General features: G+C 37.9%; 1 protein-coding gene across 1 annotated transcript in view; it reads left to right on the top strand.

The window, feature by feature from the left end:
* Nucleotides 1-20,977, top strand: part of LOC126263118 (elongation factor Ts, mitochondrial) — an 83,214-nt gene that overhangs the window by 59,043 nt on the left and 3,194 nt on the right. Inside the window, exon 3 of the mRNA XM_049960130.1 lies at nucleotides 17,354-17,654. Coding sequence (XP_049816087.1) covers nucleotides 17,354-17,654 — 301 coding nt within the window. The remainder of the gene's footprint in view (nucleotides 1-17,353; nucleotides 17,655-20,977) is intronic.

Genomic DNA, 20,977 nt, shown 5'->3' with positions numbered 1-20,977 from the left:
AGCTGCATGCTGTCTTCCTGATCTTCCTTTATGAAGATCACAAATCATTCCATGCAGTTCATGTTTAATTTTTAGGCGGGTTGGCGGTTCTGTTTCAAACTCCTGCCTCCACTGACATTGCACTTCAATGGCATTATCAAAATTGAAAAGCCACTTCACAATACATTTTCAGTGTTCGAATGTCAAGCGTGCTCCAGCCACCTTTTTTTCTCAATATCGAGATGAAAGTACTAACATCTGTTGAGCCAAAGACCGTACAACACACTCGTAACTCAAATTGAACGACTATATCGATATCTTGATAGAGACTGACAAAGAATGTATACATGTTTCTGGTGGACTATGTTTCAATTTATGAACAAAACACAAGTGGAATGTCCGAATCCCATCAGGAGATATTCACCATATCTGGTCGGGCTCTTTACTTACTGCATCGGTAATACAGTATCAGCTTACATGAACTAAAACAACATGAAACCACATTGTAAACATCAAAGTACTCATAATAATGTCCTTTCATGTCGGGAGGGCCTATTAACTCTTGTGATGAAATGAACAATTCAGTGATATGACAGGCTGTCATTGTTTTCTGTCCTCTACTGAACCATCACAGTGTTTCCTGTGCTACAGCAGAAGTACACAGGTGTCCTGACAGGATACCAGTACATTAATCAACTCCATGCTGTATTGTGGCTCTATAAAGTGGATGTGTCTTTTAAGTCCTGTTAGGCAGGAGATGATTAAAGAAGAGGGAAAACACAGATGCAGCGTAGTAGTCTGCCAGTGAGCTAATACAGCCATCACTTCAGACGACGATCACATTATCTCTGTGTTAACGAGCTGCTGCTCTGTCATTGCTACAATGATTGATAATATAGATAATTTGAATCTGTGACTTAAAATATGAGATTAGTTGTATTTTCTCCACTGAATGAACTTTCTGGACTCAATTCCATAAATTAGATAACCCACTATGACATGTTATGTGAAAGTCACTCAAATTATTTAAAGGGAATGACAAGGAAATATCAAGTGAATTTAGCAGCTTAACTCTATACCATTCCAGGAAGTAAACTGACTATCACGGTGTTGTGAATCACATTATGCAACATTAATTGTTGTACTAGCAACAGAAATAATATGTTTGCACAGTTGATGGTTTCGATGAGCAGGCTTGGAAGTTAAGAGGGTAACTTGCATCTCTTTAAGATTTTCCCCCGAGTTGACCTAGGAGCAAAATGTCAAAAGCATAAGCCAGTGACTTTTATTTTCATTTCTGTAATTATACTTAGGAAATAGTGTGTACTAACAACACTCAGATGCACCAACTGCAAGCTGAAATCATAAACCAATGACTGTCACAGTTATTATTGTATTTCTCTCTTAAGGATACTGCAAACTGAAACACTCATTCACCAGATGTGATTCACTTTTTTGGAGTGTCTATGGTGCCTGCAGTGTAAGACAAGTGTTAAATGTAGATCAAACATGGTCATTGGACACTTCTATAGAGCCCGTACCTCAGGAGCAGTAGTGGTAGATCAGTTGAGGAGAACACTGTTATTGGCACTTCACCCAAAACCAGATGAATGGAAATTAGAAGACGACAACAACAGAGCACTGACTGCTAAATGCAAACATCCACAGGGAAATTACATAAGCTACAAGTAATATAAAGCCACACATTATTGAAATGAACTATGCAAAGAAACAGTACGCCACACATTATTGAAATGAACTATGCAAAGAAACAATACGCCTTTACCAAAAAAGTGCACTGCAAAGGCATAAAGAAATGAAAGCAGGGAATGTAAAATGGAATGCAATAAACGGGAAGCCTTTGATATGTCATTCTAAAGTAAAACTGTCATTTAGTCTATAATAATCAGAAGAACGAAAAAGTAACATCCATCCATAATGAGTACTAAAATAATTATTGCTGACACACTGAAGAGCCAAAGAAACTGTACACCTGCCTAATATTGTGTAGGGCCCCTGCAGCACGCAGAAGTACTGCGACACGACATGGCATGGACTCAACTAATGTCTGAAGTAGTGCTGGAGGGAACTGACACCATGACTCCTGCAGGGCTGTTCATAAATCCGTAAGTGTTTGTGGAGCCACTCTGTAGCAATTTTGGATGTGTGAGGTGTTGCATTGTCCTGGAATTGCCCAAGTCCATTGGAATGCACAATGGACATGAATGGATGCAGGTGATCAGACAGGATGCTTACGTACATGTCACCTGTCAGAGTCATATCTAGACATATCAGGGGTCCCACATTACTCCAACTGCACACGCCCCACACCATTATGGAGCTTCTACCAGCTTGAACAGTCCCCTGCTGACATGCTGGGTCCATGGATTCATGAGGTTGTCTCCATGTCCATACATGTCCATCCGCTCAATACAATTTGCAATGAGAATCGTCCGACCGTCAACATGTTTCCAGTCATCAACAGTCCAATATCGGTGTTGACGGGCCCAGGAGAGGTGTAAAGCTCTGTGTTATGCAGTCATCAAGGGTACACGAACAAACCTGCAGCAGTTTGTGGAAGTGTTGTGCTTGTGTCATGTTGAACGATTGTCTTCAGTCTTTGTTGTTCCCATCTCATAACCTGCCACTGAAGCAGCTATAACTAATCTAACAACTGCACCAGACACTTGTTGTCTCATATAGGTGTTGCTGACCGCAGTACCATATTCTGTCTGTTTACGTATCTCTGTATTTGAATACACACTATACCAGTTTCTTTGGCGCTTCAATGCACTTTGTTCATAAAACTGAAAATCGTCTGATGGATAAGTTGGCTAATCAGTTTTCAGAGAGAAAAAACTGGGACACTTGTGTTAATATTTTATACCTAACTTCATTACTACACTTACACTTACCTTTCTTCCCAGTTATTGTGATATTTTGAAATCGACAATGAATCTGTGATGATGCATCAGCTGAAAAACCCATAGCAAATATTTGTCTTCATTTTGTGAATTGGAAAGGAAAACATAGGTACATTACATGTAAATAAAATTCTTTTCTTTAGAAATAAAAAGGCTGATACATACTTTTTACTGTAATATCTGGATATATTATTTCCAATGTTCAATCATTTACTAGATACTTGGGTACAATTTCAGGATTGCCACAGGTTCCGGAAATCAGGGAATTTCGAACACGCCAGGGAGTCGGGGGGGGGGGATAAAAAATAAAAAAAAAACATGGGAAAATCTCATTTTTGTCTCAGTAGATGAAATTGCTTGTTTACTGAGGAGCCATACATTGTTGCTGGCTGGGTGTAGATGCGTATGTGCACTGCTTCCCTACTCCCTCATTCCTAATGCTTCTCCCCTTCGTACCAGTCCCACTCAGCTTGTGGTCAGAGCTGCCACCACTTCTTGCCGCTAGCCTAGCAGCTGCTGACGAGGGGCAGGTAGGCATGAGGAGTGGTTTGTTTGGATTTTTTTCTCAGAGACTGTAGACACAGCAGCCGGAGGTGGCGGTCATGTGTGCATGAGTTATGTCTGAGTGACTGTGTGTGTGCGCTCTCGTTTTCTGACTAAATCTATGGCTAAAAATTTAGTTGTGAGAGTGCAGTGAAGGTATTTTAAATCCATCTTGTGACTCCAGGAAATGCGTAGTTTTGTTATCAAATGTGTTTCTTTTTATTGAAATAAAATACTACCAGTGGTCTTAATGAAACACATATACCATTTGGCTTGCTTTCTCCATCTAGAAACAGTTCATTACAAAAGATGTTGATGTTACTTGTTACAATTTTTGTTCACATCAGGAAATGCCATCTGCTTGCAAGTTTGTTTGTTTTTTTAGATGTTTCCTTGTTTTCACTATTATTTCTTGTAACGTAGCTGCAAAGACAGATTGTCAACTTACATCTTAACTTACCCTTGAGATCTCAAAATTCCCCAGGGAAAAATGCTAAAACTTGTCTGGAAACCAGGGAATTTCACATGGGGAAAATTGTGGCAACCTTGAATTTGTTAATCCTAAAAATTATGTAATATTACAAATCAGTAATCAGATACAAATTATACATTTCATATTAAAATTTAAGATTTCAGACTGTTAGGGGGCAGCGTGCCTACGTGACGAACAATATTCAATAACCACTGCTAAAACATGCCACATCACTCACATTCTTCACAAAATTAACTTTCATATGGCTGCACTCCCATTACTTGAAATGGTTTAAGTTAAGTGATGCATACCTCCTTTGGTTTGATTATGTTTTTACTTGTCTTGAGGGCCGTAAAGTGGAAGGTCGGCAAGCCGGGCAGGGGTAGGTAATACCTGCTTCTCTTTTCAACATATGTCTTTTTATTTAGGCATAAGATGAGTTAAGCCAAATGCATTAGGCCTATATGCTGTGGAAATATGTATGTCTATAAGGTTCTGAGGAAATTTGTTTTTCACAAATATTTAATTAAATGAAAATTTTATTGCAAGCATTTTGTTTCTCAGTTTAAAACTCTGATAGTTGTGTGTCCCAAATGATTTACTCGGGACACCAGGACGTTTATGTTAAAACTGGGACTCCCAGCAAAATGAGGATGTCTGGTCAATCTATTAATAAGCTGCTCAATTTGCAGTAGGCTTATAGTAGAGAGAGATGGAAATAGCAATAAGAGATCACCTAGTTGAGTGTGGGGCACATTTTCAAAGCAGTGCCTCACAAGCCAGCCCCCTTGATGGTTTCATATTAACGACTTCCCTAGGCCACCACAATATTTGTATAAGAATCATCAAGGAGTTTGCGTAGAGGCTTCTATGTTATGTGGAAAATTGTGAAATTGTAGCACTCATTGTTTGATCTCAACCCTTGAAGCATTCAACATGTCCCAAAACAGTCGTAATGACAGTAGACTACTGTATATGTTTGATATAGCCTTCAAGACAGCTTGTGAGCATAGTTACTTGTCTGCAGATATTATTGCTCATTAGTTCCTTATTAAGTGAAAGAAATTGGGTAGGCAAATATTGCAAAACCAGAATGACCAATAGACTTGAAAACAAGTAATCTCCCAGGTGACATCACTACGGACAACCTTGAAAAATTAAAATATGAAGCAGAACACACACTGCCTACATTGTGATTTTCATGGAAGTTTTGACAGTGGGTTATTAAATTTATGGTTTTGAATCGAGGAATGTCGTTCCACAGAGAAAGTGTAATTAACCTAGTCTGTTACATCACAAATTACCTATATTAGCCATCACTGTAGCAATGACAGAGCATTGTACAAAGCCTTGGCTCCTACCCACAAAGGTAATGTGAGCATTGTATAAAGTGATGGCTGTTTTAGATGTGGGTTCAAAGCTGACTGGGGGGATTACTATATTGCGTCTGTATTTTTGCTCCTCTTGAAATTGCCAGGCTAAAAATGGGCAAGGAAATCCTGAGGCAACCTCTGCATCATAAGTGCTCTCATTGCCTTGACAATAGTACCTTTTAGATCTGAAGGTGAAAAACTTATAAAACTCCTAATTACTGTATACACTTGTTAATACCAGCATTTTTCTGCTTCAGCCAATAAAATTTAAATATTTTTGAGAATATGTAATTTAACTAAATATTGCACGCATTCAACAATTTGTTAAATAGGTAGCCAACGTTATTTTGTCTTTTGCAGACTAAGACTTTTTTTTATGGGAGCAATAAACAATAGTCTCAGACTATCATCCCAACTTGAACCCCCAGCATGTGGATGGAACATAAATTATGTTCCTGGACATAATCTAATATTGGGTTATATGAATATCAGTCTAAGTTTCAGCCATGCTTTCTGGTGGATAGATGTAGCTGAAATGAAGTCATTTTATTTCAACACATATAGTGTTCTCCCTATCGTAAAACAGTCAAAACTCTTGGAGGCTATTGTAAAGGTAGAATAATGCCTTTGAGATAGGCCCTGGGAACATCAACTTGCCTCCTCAAACTATTTGCTCAGCTCTAGCTTAACTGAAAAACTGTGAGTTGCATAAATATCACATCAGGAATCACAAATAGATATTGAGATTAGCAACCCCGTAGTTGGAATAGCCACTGAAGATTGTGACAAAGTCATAAGATGTCAGAAATGCTAAAGCAGTGGTTTTAAATGATATGAAGAGAGTAACACATTAAACAATTTACTTTTTGTACCCTTATTTGTTCCTAAGTGATGAACAAACACCTAATACAAGTTACAGACATTTCCTTACTTTCGCAGCTCATGGTCATGGTGACGAGCGTCAGTGCAGTCCTAGAGCAATCAGGTGTGCAGTTACCTACACGAGCCAATTATGCCATTATGGGAAAAATTTATTAGTGGACTCGGATAAGCCCCCAACGAAATTACTGAAACAGTTTACACAAGAGTCACCACACTTGACTTATCAACAAGACAAGGCTAAAAACCACTTATTTACTATTATCAGCTCTGTAGCAAGCTGATTACATTACCTTAACTTCCAAATTCTTACCATTGAACCAGAAACATACATTGCTACTGGTCTCCACTTAACTCCCAACTAGAACCCTGCAATGGTTTTTGAAATTTGAGCAAAGAAAAATTCACAAGATCAATGTTGAAAGCAAGAGAGATCCAATAGTCAGAGGAAATCAAGCTCGTCAGTTCCCACAGAAACAATATAGTTCATTTCCCTTTTAAGATGACTCTGACTCCTAACTGTGTGTGGCTTTCAATTAGTGCCACCAGCGTCTACATCTCCACTTTCCACGTTTCTTATTTCAACTACAAAACTGCCAACCAGCAATCACTTCTGGAAGCCCTCACTGTAATATGTCGCGGCCCTGCACTTAATCACAACATTCCTTCAAATGTCAGCTACTGTTATTGAACCTCCTTCTCCAGGCACAAGGACATAACTTAAGAGTTCTTCCAGTCCTTCCATACTTATCTTATTCAATCTCCATAGATCCCAAAATAGCTGTTTGCGGGAATGGATAAGCTACTGAAATTAGTCACTGTGTCCACTGGCTCTTTGGATGCTGACACCCATGTGACCGCGCGGTGTGTGTGTGTGTGTGTGTGTGTGAGATTGAATAAGCACTCTCCGCCCACACACACACACACACACACACACACACACACACACACACACACACACACACACACAAAGAGAGATAGAGAGGGGGGGGGGGGGGGGCATGACCTCAGCTGAGGGCAGGAGTGCAGCATAAAAGATTGAAAAGCAACTTTCTATAAGGTATATCATACTGTAGTTCCTTTTATCTTAGGTGAGAGAAAAGGGATAAGGCAGGAGTATTTTCAAAACAAAAATGTATAGTGAAATGGAGGATTTAAAAGAAAATGTTTCAAAGGTTTTGTGAGGAATGATAAAAGAGGAAGGTAAAAAAAGGGTAGGTAGAAGGAGATTTGAAAAGAAAGAGCGTCATTTCAATAAAAACTTCTAATTTTTGGAAAGATGTAGTGAAAGGCAAGTGAGATGAGAGACCGAGAGAGAGGAGGGGGATGAAAGGTGAATAAATTTTCTGGGAGGTTGCAGGCATTAGGAAGAAAGAGATGATTTTTTTAAAAAGTCTTAAAAAACTCTCTTAATTTATTATTTTTTAAGTATGTAGGGAAACGGCAAATTAAAGAGAAATGTATATTTAAAAATATTTAATAGACAATTATTTTAATTGGCAAGGCAGTTAAAGGAGAACAATCTCTCATTTTATCATATTGGATTTGATACTTTCCCCTAGCTTAGTGATCTTCCATTGGCTCTCACTGACAGAAAACTGAGCAAAAGAACAAGAAAACAAAATGTTTTCAATGCTCTGATATAAAGTCCAAAATCCCCAATTATTTCTAATTTTAGTCCTGCATTTTGGCATTGAATCTGAGAGATGTTGAACTTAATTGCTAGAAGAGGCAACCTTCTTCAAAGCATCAAGAATGCAGTCTCTAAGGGTTTCAGCTGTAACCAGTTGATGTCGTGGCCAGTTATTCAGTTATCTGACAGAGTTTCTGCTACCTCACTCCACATTCTCCATTTGATTCTGTCAGCAGCCCTTAGTAGCCAGTCCATGACATTGATGTCCATGTTGGACAGCTGCTGCTGAATAAATGTGGATTTAGGAGAATAATCTTCATTTTATGTGAACTCCCCTTCACTGTACAGCACTTGCACTTAAGGCAGCATCACATTCTCCAGTATGTGGGCGTACTGCCTACTATCAAGAGTTCCCTCAATTCTGTGAAGTACCATTGCTCCTCTCACAGAAATCCAGACCCCAGCAGAAAACCAATAGCAATCCACTTCATTTCATTACTACATGTGTCTTACCCTTCCCAGTCTGAAACTACTCTTTGATTGTCTTTCCTTGCAGTAACTCTGCTGGCAGTGCCTCTTAAAACCTGCCTTCTTCAGTCAGGGCAGCAACTCTGTCTTTGACAGAATCCCCCCCCCCAAGTGAGCCATTACAGTTGACTGTCCATGATGTGATATCTGCAAAACTGAAAAAGTCTCTCTGGCCGATCTCCTTTTGCAGGCGGTAAGACAGAAGTCACCAGTTCAAATTTGATCCAAGGCATGGTGATTCTCATACAGCACTTTTTTTTTGTCCTTTTACATACGTAGTGAGTGATATTCATGACTATAAAATATAGTAAATGGCTGTTTGGACTAATTGTCGAATGCTAGTTTTGAAAATATGAATCATTGTACAATTTTGTCCCAACATTGTATTCTTCAACAAAAGGAAAAAGAATAATGTAGTGAAGACAGTGAGCAGAAATGAGTGTATGTCAGTCTGTTGTTGGTTGGTCCTGAATAGCATGTATTTATTGCGGCCCGAGCTCGATTCCAGGATGAGACCCTTGACAGGTTGCACACATCACACAGGATGGCATCTAATCAACAATTTCCTGTATACAGGAAATTTCCATTCCCATAGTCACTCTTAAGATGAATTTATATAGCCTTTGACAATTAATGTTACTGCCACTTAATCACTGTCTTGTAGGTGCAGGATCCCTAAAAACTGCAAGATATGTGATACACCGTGGATGGCACATCACTTTATTTGCGTACTGTAAGTGTTTGCTGAATCCCGTGCAGCTGCAGCTAGGCTCACTTTGGAAGACAGGCTGTGTGCTTGATTAAAGTTGCTTTAAATACCTTTGATATCATCAACGCAATGAGAGAGAAGGCAACATTAGATCAGAAAGCTATGTCTATCCAAAATCAGCATCATGAGCATATTATAGTTAACCTGAGGGCAATAGTCCAGGTTGAACCAGATACGGTTAATGATATCCATTGGTGTATTTATTTGGATGTCTATTTGTTGTATTTATTACAAGCAATTAGTGTTCTGCTACAGTGCAGAAGCCTCTTCTAATTTCTTTCAATGCTTCATGCCTGTGTTATTGTTGCCATAATGGTTCACGACATAATACATCTCATCTTGCCATCTCCACCCTCATCTTCACCTTCTTGTTTTTCCTTTTAGGGCCTGACAGGCTGATGTTAATTTTTTTGTGAATAATTGCAGGTGCATCAGCACAACATAAAACATCCTGAGACACAAACCGTGTGTGGCAAAAACTTTAACAGTACTGTAAAACCTATGAAGAAATTGGAGTCTTTTTTTTTGCCTTTGTGGAACTGCACCTTACAGTGTGGGTGGGTATTCCCAGCGGAGTCAGGGATCTTCACCTGCCTCGAGATGACTGGGTGTTTGTGTTGTCCTCATCATTTCATCATCATTCATGAAAGTGGCGAGTTTGGACTGAGCAAAGGTTGGGAATTTGTATGGGCGCTGATAACCGCGGAGTTGAGTGCCCCACAAACCAAAACATCATCACCACCTTACAGTGTCAACATTGCACTGGGTTCTGCAGAAGCATTTTAGTTATTGGAATGGAAAATAGTTGGGCACATGTGATGAGTAACATTTATAGATGTAAAATAGTACATTGTAATGCAACATTTTGCTTAATTAGACTAGTGACAGGAAGGTACAGCAAATCGCCATTTTTCCTGTTTTTATCCTTTTACCATGATGTTTGGTTAGTATTTAACAGACTACAGTGAACTAAAATCCCCTTAATTGTGCATACTTCATAACTCCAGATGTAAACGTCTGAGTTCAAACTCCTCTATAAATCTTTGATTTGTGGCCATAATTTACTTCAAGAAAGAAGTAACAGACTTCATATATTACAGTTAATATATTATGGTGAGTAGATGATCCAGTTATGTTTTGTTACGTAAGACACCATATCTTTTGCAAATTTAGGTACTTGAGGAAAACTATTTGAATTACAGCATAGCCGATATGCAGGGAGGCCAGTTTTACTTTGTTACTCTCACTCAGTAATCTGGGTAAACAATGTATGAAATTTTGCCATCCTTTTCTTTCTAGTGAATTTGCTCATTGAAACTACAAAAAATAAATGGGAGCATTTACATTTGAACTCTGCACCTTCAGGTTAGCAGCCCCCATTTCCAACCATTACACCATGAGAAACTGATGTTAAGAATAGTCCCCTTCACCACAAGTCCATACACTAACGGAAAATAATTTTATGGCATTAAAAGAAGGGAGGCGGGGGGGAAGTTGTTATTTCAAGCAGCAAGATTTTAGAACAAAAGAAAGAAGCAAGTAAAATTGGTCTTTTATTTTCATTATTTCTGAATAATGAAGCTTGAATGGTAGATAGTGAGTCCTTGTAAGTTAGTATCCAGGTGCTGTCACTGGGATTTGAAAATTAAATCGGGTCCAAAATCCGTGTTGCAGCCAACAGAAGATCTGGAACACCCTCTGCCAGCCAGTCAAGTAAGCCATCCTTAGTGCAAGAGGTGTAGGTGAATACAAAGAGTGCATCAAGTATCTTGCATTTCTTGAATCAGTGATCCACTTCCTCAGTCTGATGTCATGCCATGGTCTGTTTTTTTTTTTCTGCTGCTGTTACCAAACGGTCCAATTTTCAGCCTCTTTTTTTTTTTTTCTGGTGTTAATCGTACAATATGGTGCTAAGTGAGGTTATGAGGGATGGAAAAGACCCACAATTATTGTCATAATAGAAATTTAGAAAACAAACTTCATCATGGAATCAAGTGAAGTCAAAGTCTAGTTGACTAACACATGCTGCATGAAGTCAAAATGATCATAAGGAGAGCAATGTGAGACATGCACAGAGAACTAGATACTAAAATTTTTCTCAGTAATGGTCAGTCAGTAAGCAGATTGAAATTATGTAATAGAATTTGGATTGCTGCTATAGTATTTTAATGTCTTTATTGTGATGGATCCATTTCGGCTAGATTGCCAACTTCAGACCATCTGTGAAAGCTATGAATTATTTTTTTATTTTATCATAATGCTGGTTAATCACATTTTCAGTTACACAAATTTGTTACTTATGTCCATATACCATTAGAGGTCACTGTCACTCTGTATTGTATTACAACATAATGTAAATTGAAGACTGTTATGCTATAAGCTGGTTTGTGGTTTGATACTGTTTCTGCTCATCCTTTCTTCTTATTTGTATAATTTTATGTTTTATTACTAGATGTGACAGATGGACAGTTCTTATAGTTGTCGAAGACGCTATATGGTTCGGTGTGTTGACATTACCATTGTGGGCTGTATCCATAACAGTTGTAATTGATGTGTCTGTGAGTAGTTGTTCGTGTTTATCCATTATCTTTGGTAAGGAATTCAATAAAATTTTGTATGAAAGATCATACATACAGTGCGAAATGATAATTCAATACACCATAGATACTGTAACAATGTAACATCTTTGGTGAATTGTCAGTCTGTCAAATCTAACAATAACATGCAAAATTATAAAAATTACAAAAAAGGTCGATCAACAACTGCAGCAAACTACAAAACAGCTTGTAGTATAAAACTCCTAAATCTACATTTATATTACAATACAAAGTGACGGTGAACACTGATGATATATGGATGTAAGTACCAAATTTGTAGATCATAAAATCTGATTAACCAACATTATGATAAAACAAAAAAATTATGTAATAGTCTGAAGAAGATAATATAGCTGAAATGGATCCAACACAATAAAAACATTAAACTACTAGCAATCTGGATTTTATTACATAATGTCTCTGAGATATCTTTGACTCTGCGGGCCCATTGGTTCATAAATTATTGACAGATTGAAATTATCTGCTTAGTGGTCCTATTGGCACAGAAACAGAATATGGCACTGGGAGGGCAGAAATATTTAATTTGGTCTTCCATAATGTGGAAGATTCCATAAACTGAAATTATGTGTGGTTCCTCCTTTCAATCCTTGCACACATGTCTAAGTATTGACATAAGTGGTTGGATTTTAGGGTAGAAAATAGACTAAAATCATTCAACATTGACCAGATGAAGCACCTGAGTGAGAGCACAGATTATGCAAAAGACCTTGCTCCCCTTGTAGTGGCAGTTTATTGTAGACCACTTAAGCAAGAACCAAGTAGTTGGATAAAAGTGTGCGGAATACAAACCTCCTTTATAAAAATCAACATGGATTCCATAAAATTAGCTCATCTGTTTGTGCGTGAAATCTCGCAGACAGAGGCGATCTGTTTGATATTGTGTTAGCTGAGTTCCAAATGACATTGGTATAGTTCCGAACTGTTACAATTCTGAACTGTCATTTGGTAAGCAAAATATGGCCTTACAGAGTATCAGACAAGATTCATGACTGGATTCAAGCCCTTCTAACAGATAGAACTCAGTACCTCGTTTTCGACAGGCTGAAATTGACAATGTAGAGGTAATTTTGGGAGTGTTATGGGGCTGTTACTGTTTACAGTATATGTGAATGATCTAGTGAATAATATGGGAAGCTTCATGAGGCTGTCGCCAGATGATGCTGTTGTCTGTAGGATGGATTCAACACCAGAAATGATAGTGAAATGCAGGAAGAGGATACTGGCAGTTGACCCTCATTAGTCTGCTGTGACCAAAAGGAGAATGACATCATCAAACAAATAAGAGAGAAAACAGGTGCTAGGCTGCAGTGCATAGGAAACATATTCAAGAAATGTAATTAATCCACAAAGGAAGTGGCTGACAAGATACTTTTAAGACTGATTCTTTAGCATTGATCATCAGTCTCGAATCCTGGCCATGTTGGAGTGATAGAAGAAATAGAGAAGATCCAACAGATAGTGGCACGTTTCTTCATCACAGGATTGTTTAGAAAGTGGAAGGGCACTATGGAGATTCTCATCAAACTCCAGTGACAGATGCTACAAGAGAGGCCTTGCCTATAATGCAGAAGTTTACTGTTGAAATTCTAGGAACTCAGGCAACATAGTGCCTCCTGTACCTTGTCCCCATACAGATCACAAAATGACCATTATCAAAAATTAAACCTCAGACGGAGGTTTATCAGCAGTAGTTCTCCCTGTGTATCGTTTGTGAATGGAACAATGCAGAGGAAAATGAGAGCAGAACCAGAAGTACCCTTTGCTACACACCATTAAGTGACTTGCAGAGTACAGGCATTGGTGTAGACGCTGTTATAGAGCAGTGTATTAACTATACACTCACTTCATCTTCCACCAAGTGATTCTGTGAATAGCAAGCCTCTGAAGACTCTCATTAATCAACTCCCTAAAACACCTCCTGTGGAATACCACTGCAGAGAATTTACTTTAGGGCTATACCCTCAGCTGCTTCAGAGGAGGAAGCTTCACAAGTCTTTTCAAGTCTAGAATATATCCTCAATACTGGTCATATGACTCATTTCAGCTCTGCCTCATGTTTTCTCTGGTACTGATGTGTCATTAAATTCTTCATTATTCATAGATGCTGCTCAGTGAGAAGGGGATGCTGATCTTCTCTCTGGTGACCATTTACTGTGTAGATTAATGTACAAGGCACTCACTGATGTTTGCCACAGGAATTGATTCTCAGCAAGACAAAGTGGGTGCTGTATAACCAGCTAGAGGTGCCTCAATAAAGTCGTAGGATCCAGGACTATTTGGACCAATTTTAAACAGAATCTACCACATCAAAAAGGCAGGCTTGCCAAAGTCTTCAGGCTGATTCAGAGGCTAGTATTTCTCTTGGTGAAATGACAGTTGCTATTCTGCAATAAAGGGCAGGCAGTCTTCACTGCGAAAATTCAAGTGGTGACTATCACAGGGAAACTTGCAGTCTTGCAAGTTGTAAGAACCAAAGCAAGATGAGTCATTAAGATGAGGAAGTAAAGGTTGTGATAGGAGTCCCTACTTTCAATTCCACAATATCTGCTGTTTGGAAACAATGAACCTAGCATGCAAACATTGCTGACATTGCACACGCAATGGCAGAATATTAAACTAGTGTGACTTTCACTTGAGTGCATATTTAGCTGCCACAAAGAGACTGTTGTGAAACAGCTATTGCCCATATTACAACTGCAAAATAAAATTATTCTGATCTTTGCTAAAAATTACTTAATATGCATGTGCAGTCTATGTTATAAAAAACAGTGCCCTTATTAATGTCATGATAAACAGCCCTAAGATAGAAATTTTGAAAGTGTTGTCACTACTTCTGCATCAGAATTGTAATATACTCCAGAGGAGCAACATATATTAAATCCTGATTTCTTCCAATAATTTGTCTGCTGTTCATAATTAACTGTAATTGGGACTGATTGTCACCTTACCGACTGGTTATTGCACACTAAATTATAATGATGAGAATGATAATAATATTCAGTAATCACACAAAAAATAACCCCGCCATAATAATTAACAACATATTGGGAAACTGAAAAAATGCAGTAGCACTTTTGTAGAGAACATAAGACAAAATGTTAGTCACTGAGTGTGCATGTACTGGAAATGCTGATTTGTTCTGCCACATTTCACACAATATGGAAGATTTCATTGCATGGAACACAACAAACAGGATGAAAGAAAGACATTCATTAATGCTTTTATGTCAGTAAATCCACATTCAGTTATACTTCATAATCACAAATTTAAACGCTTCATGCAATAATTTTACCTAACAGTGCCAACTGTGTATGTGCAAAATAGTACTGTCAACTGGGATAATTCTGACACCCAGGGGCATCATTGATCCCAGGGGCAGTTTCACCCTTTACTTTTCATTTCTGGATACATTTATATAAATATGCTTGAAAATAAAAATGATCATATAATACAATGAAAGTTTTTGATTTGAATTCACACTTAAAATAAAATTTAAAAATATTACAGTTCAAAAACTTTTTTTAAGCAAGCCCTACATATGTGCTTATAAATTGATTTGAGGGGAAAAAAAAGTGAAATCAACATAAAGGAAAATGAACCAATTATGGTAGGAAATAAAAATGTACTAATGGTAGAAGAAAAATCTATATTAGCAAATTCTATTGCCACAACTGCTGATTGGGGGTTTCCACTGAATAATAAAGATGTTAAAGTTATACGAAAAACATTCCTAGACTTGAAACTTCCTGGCAGATTATAACTGTGTGCCGGACCGAGACTCGAACTCGGGACCTGTGCTCAGATGGTGGAGCACTTGCCCGCGAAAGGCAAAGGTCCCGAGTTAGAGTCTCGGTCTGGCACACAGTTTTAATCTTCCAGGAAGTTTCAAGTCTAGGAATGTTTTTCATATAACTTTAACATCTTTATTATACACTTTTCATACTTATAACTGAAAATTTATTTAAAAAGTTTTCCCAAAATTATAAAAAAATTATTTATGTCACAGTCAGCCTCTACAGCTGAATGGTCAGTGCAGTTGACTTCCACGCAGGAGACCAAGTTTCAATTACCGATACTGCCAGAGATTTTTTTGTGGTGGCAGGACTGGTATGGGATGCACTCAGCCTTGTGAGGCCAACTGAGGGGCTATTCAACTGATTGGTTGGGGTTCCAAGGTCAACAAAGACTGAGAGAGCAGTGTTTATGACCACATGTCCCTCCACACTGAATACAATGATGCCCGATTGGCCCATGTAAGGAGGCCAGAATGTGGGACTTAACCTACTGTTCATGTCACAGGTTTATAATGACAAGTGTTAACTTTATATGTATACATGTGTCTAAAGAAGTGGCATTAGCTTCATTTTTCATATTGACCACTAAGAGGCACTAGACAGGTCTTTCTTTGATATTATTTTCATACGTGACTTGCATGTGAATGATGATGAAAATGATGATGAATGACACACAACACCCAGTCCCCTGCCGGGTATCGAAACACCGGGCCCCCTTGCGTGGTAGGTGGTAACGCTACTGCTGCGCTATGGAGGCAATAATTTAATGTTATGGTTTTACAATCTGTTTTCTAACTGCACAATTCATATACATCAACTGGGTATGTAGTAGCAACATCTGCAACACCTTAATGTAGGTATGTCAAGTCATTGCTACAACTCAGTGTACAACATCTGTTGCACAGAGTCAGAATGACTGTTTATATAAAAGACGAAGCTTTTTTTCCCTTATCACTTTCTGACTGTACCCTATTTACATGTATTGGTTTGATGTAATTGAAAAATTGGTTGTACTGAGGTATGATAATTTGTCGTTTATGAGTGAATTGTTTTCTGGTGGCCTTACTTTATAAATTTGGCGCACTCTGTTGTGTGCAAAGATGCCTCTGTCTTCATCATGTTTTAGGTCTTGAAGATGATCATCGTAAATAAAAATTAGTTACCAGGTGTATAATATTGTGGTCCAGAATTGGAACAATTATAACGCAGTTAGTAATATTTTATCTGAGTACGTGTCAGATTATTACAAGAGACATGCCCACATGATACATGTGTTCCATCAGACATTCTACCAGTATTTCTAGGTTGAAGATTTTAGTGTTTTTGCAGGGTGGTTTCGTTCAACCATTTTTATGTACAAGTAATTTTCTATACAAGTAGTCTGCCAACAATATTCTGACTTTTCAGTTTAGCTTTTTCAATTAGTGCATTGGCATTTTCAATAGTTTATTTTAAGAAAAGGTAAAATTAGCAGTTGTAGATTATGTGTATAAGAGTATTACTGCCTGCCTGGGAATGAATGGATGAATTAACTTTTATGAAATCAGTTCCTCAGTTTTAATCACAGTCTTTGGGGATGTTTTAGTATTAATGCTGAAAACTGCCCTAAATTATCATTATCATAATTGTTGTCACCACCACCATTGGTCTTCTACCAAACTGTCTCGCCAATAAAACTTTTATTTCTACAATCCTCCTTTCATATTGCTGTCAACAAAAAGCACTGTCAATACCTATGCCGAGTATGACTACTTTATCATCATCAGTGTGTAACATTTTTTGTAGTTTGTATTTCAGTCAGAAATGGTATATAATTAATAATGTTGTATTTTGGCTTTTAGATGTGTCTGGACAATGAGCGACTAAAAACTTTACCAGTAAATGATGGCAAGACCTTAGCAGATCACTTAGCTCTTTTGATTGGCACTGTTGGAGAAAACTTGGCTCTTCGTAGAGCTGTTTGTTTCCATGTCGGGACAGATGTGAAACTGGCAGGATACGCACACCCAGCTCCACCACTGGATACAAGAATTCTCTTAGGCAGATATGGTGCTATCTTAGCATTCAAACAAAATTCACCACCTTCATTGGAGGGGCTACCCAAAGAGCATATTGGAAGGCAATTATGTCAGCATATAGTTGGTAAGACCAGAAACTTGTATTTTTAATAAGAGAACAATGAGAGAATTTATTACCCTGGCATATAGTTTCTATTAATATTAGCAAATTATTTTTTCTTTTGTTACAGTTTGTTCAGCAACATAGTTTACTGTGTCAACTTGAACTACAGCAGAATAGTTTTGTTTGTGTGAATTTTTGAAGTAGTTGTGTTTATTTTATTCAAATAGAGCAGCTGGAATGCCATGTCACATAAAATTCTTTATTTGAGCAATTTATCACTAACTTTCATCCAAATTGGTGAATATTTATAAGGATTCCACTACTGTATTTTCAGTAGTTAATAAATGAGCATATAATTCATCATACCATATTGTAGTGCCTATGTTTTTCAGCTGATGGTTGTCCATATTTGCAGCTGCAAATACATTTCATGTAAATTGATAATGGTCATATTTCTCTTGAACAGAATACTTATGAAAGACATCCCAGAAGTATAATCACACATGAAAACCTCAAGAAAGAACATAATATAGTACTGAACAATTATCAGTTATAGAAGTATATAAAACAACTGATGCCATAGGTATATCAAAAGAAAGAATGCATATAGTGGAGATGCTGAGTTGTGATAAGCACAGCAAAAAGATTCACACAATTATAGCTTTCGGCTATTGTTGTGTTATAGCTTTCAGCTATTGTTGTGCCTATCGCGACTCAGCATCTCCGCTATATGGTGAGTAGCAACTTTCCTTCTCTAATATTGTTACATTCCATCCTGGATTTTCCATTGTTTGAATGCAGTACATGTTAGACGTGAGTTTCTCCTGGTGTATTGATGTAATAACTTACAAGAATGCTGCCGGGTGACATTGTCATTGATAACTACTTGCCAATTTAATTTCAACTGTTTACATAACAACACTACCCCAATAGCTAGAGATGCATACCAGAATCTCAGTATTGTTATATTCCATCGGATGACTTGTGTCAAGACAGTGTTCTGCAATGGTGGATTTGTTCAGCTGTTCTAAACGTGTGTGATGTTTATACTCAGTACACCAGTTCTCCAGTCCTGATCGTCTCACAAATATATGACGTGACACAACTGCAAGGAATATGGTAGACAACACCCTTGTGCAAACAAAGATCACCCTTTACTGAACCTAAAAGGACACTGATACTAGATGATGGTCAAAAAACACATTTCCCATCATATTTTTACAAAATACGACTAATCCTGATCGAAATGCTCCATGCCTAAAGCAAAAATGCCATAGACTTTGGTGCCATCCTGGCATTTTCATCACTCACCTGGTGCACAGTTGGTCAGTAATGCAACACACGTCTGACCTATCATTCACCATAACCATTCTGATGAAAGGTGATTTCGAGATGGGCTAACTTAGGTGACAAGCTCTCAGGGTCCAAGATGACATGAGCCTTGTGAACTATCTTAACTGTACTGTTTTTATTCACATTGTAAGAGAAGTACAGAGCCATGCTTTGAACTGTAATTCCACTTTTGTTTTACATTGAAATTTATGCATGTACTGGTTTAAATCTACAGTCAACGTATGTAAACCAACATAATGTAACATTCCAGGACACTCATTGATGGAACCTTTTTAATAAAGCATTCCTTGTGGATTTTAAATCACTTGACAGGGCTGGAAGCTCAAGGGAATTTTATCAGTACATCTCACTGCAAAACCACATGTTCGAATATATAGTTAGATTTACTTTGGCAGTAAAACCTTTTTGTGTGTGGTATAGACAGCAAGTGATTTGTCATTATTTCCCATACATGTTGATCAAACTTAGATGGCATGTTACCTTGAGTGCCTTGAAACAAAATATTTATTTAGAAAAACTTGCTCCTGAATACAGCACACCCTCTTAACACTAATCTTAAGTAAAGTTAATAAAAATATCTGACAAACTTTGACTTCTGTCCCTTGTGGACACAACCTGTCACCCCAGGTATGTGATTAAAGTATTTGCAGAATTTAGAGCTATAATTTTAGTTCGTTATGTATCATACAGTTAGCTAGCATTTATTGATAATATAATGTAAATGGATAGATAAAAAAAATCTACTCACCAAGCTGCAACAGAAGAAAAAAAACACACACTATGCAAAAGGGTGCAGTCTTTCCATCTCATCCTTTCTGGTAAGTGTCTCCTTACTTAGGGTTCTGGGTGACTTTTCTGAACTGTATCCCTTTCCCTAGACCTCTCCAGTCCTTTTCCTTCACCCCTCTTTCTTTCCCTTCAACTCTTCTGCCAGAAGGAGGAGTCACTGGGTCCAAAAGCTTGTAAAAGTTAAACCCTTTTGTGTGTGTGTGTTCCCCTGCTGCCACTTGGTGAGTAGATTTTTTATCTATCCTTTGACATTATGTTATCAATTCGCTAGCATTGTATCTTGGATTTCTTGAGAGCTGCTTAACCAAATCTTCTGGAAAAATTCTTCTCAGTATTCTTCTTTTAAATGTTCCTGCTTGTAACTCCTTCCAGCAACAGCCCCTATACACATTCAGATATTTTAGCTGGTATTACTTTATTTGAAGCAGAAGCATATTGTTTGCTGCTCTTCTGTGTTCCTTAATTCAAGACTCTCTTCTTAACAGTTTTCTTTCTCCACACTGGACAGACCTATTGTACTGTAGGCCATTTGTAACTTCATCATGAACATTTCAGAAAGTTACATATATGAGTTAATTCTGGTGGTGCTGGTGGGTCAGCGCAGGGGGTGGGGGGGATTATTGGAGAGACTGATGGTAGTAAAAAAAAAACCAGGGGGTGTCATTTTTCAGTTATCACCTAGGACAGCAAAACACCTAGCAACAGCCCTGGTTGTGTTGTGTGTTTTCTAATGCAAATAATGTACAAAAGATAGGGATATCATGTCCCTGTGTCACATTGATGATGAGGTCATTAGCAACAGAGCATTCATTAGGATTGGCCAAGAACAGGAAGGGAAATTCAACCTGGCAAATTTCAAAGAAATCAGTCACCAAAGAAAGCAATCATTTGCCTCAAATGTGTTTCAGGATGAATAAAAATATGACATAGGATTGGCAAGCAGTTTGGGGAGAGTGTGGAATAGAAGATTTTGAAGAAGATATTCTCATTTCAAGGAATTGTGAAATGTGTTGGTAGCCATCATATTTATTTTAGCATGGCATGGTATTCTGTGAGACACTGCTCATTTATGGTTGACTGTTGGCTTTGTGAAGGAATGTGAGAACAAAGGGAATAACTGCATAAGAGATCCATAATATTTTGTGGAGGTCTGCGTGTCTGTGCAACTCTCAGAGAAATCTTCTCCATATTGCAAGGATGCT

This window comes from Schistocerca nitens, chromosome 6, assembly GCF_023898315.1.
Source record: "Schistocerca nitens isolate TAMUIC-IGC-003100 chromosome 6, iqSchNite1.1, whole genome shotgun sequence".
Classification (NCBI taxonomy): Eukaryota; Metazoa; Arthropoda; class Insecta; order Orthoptera; family Acrididae; genus Schistocerca; species Schistocerca nitens.
Note: the sequence above shows the minus strand (reverse complement) of the source record. Positions and strands in the feature narration are given on the sequence as shown.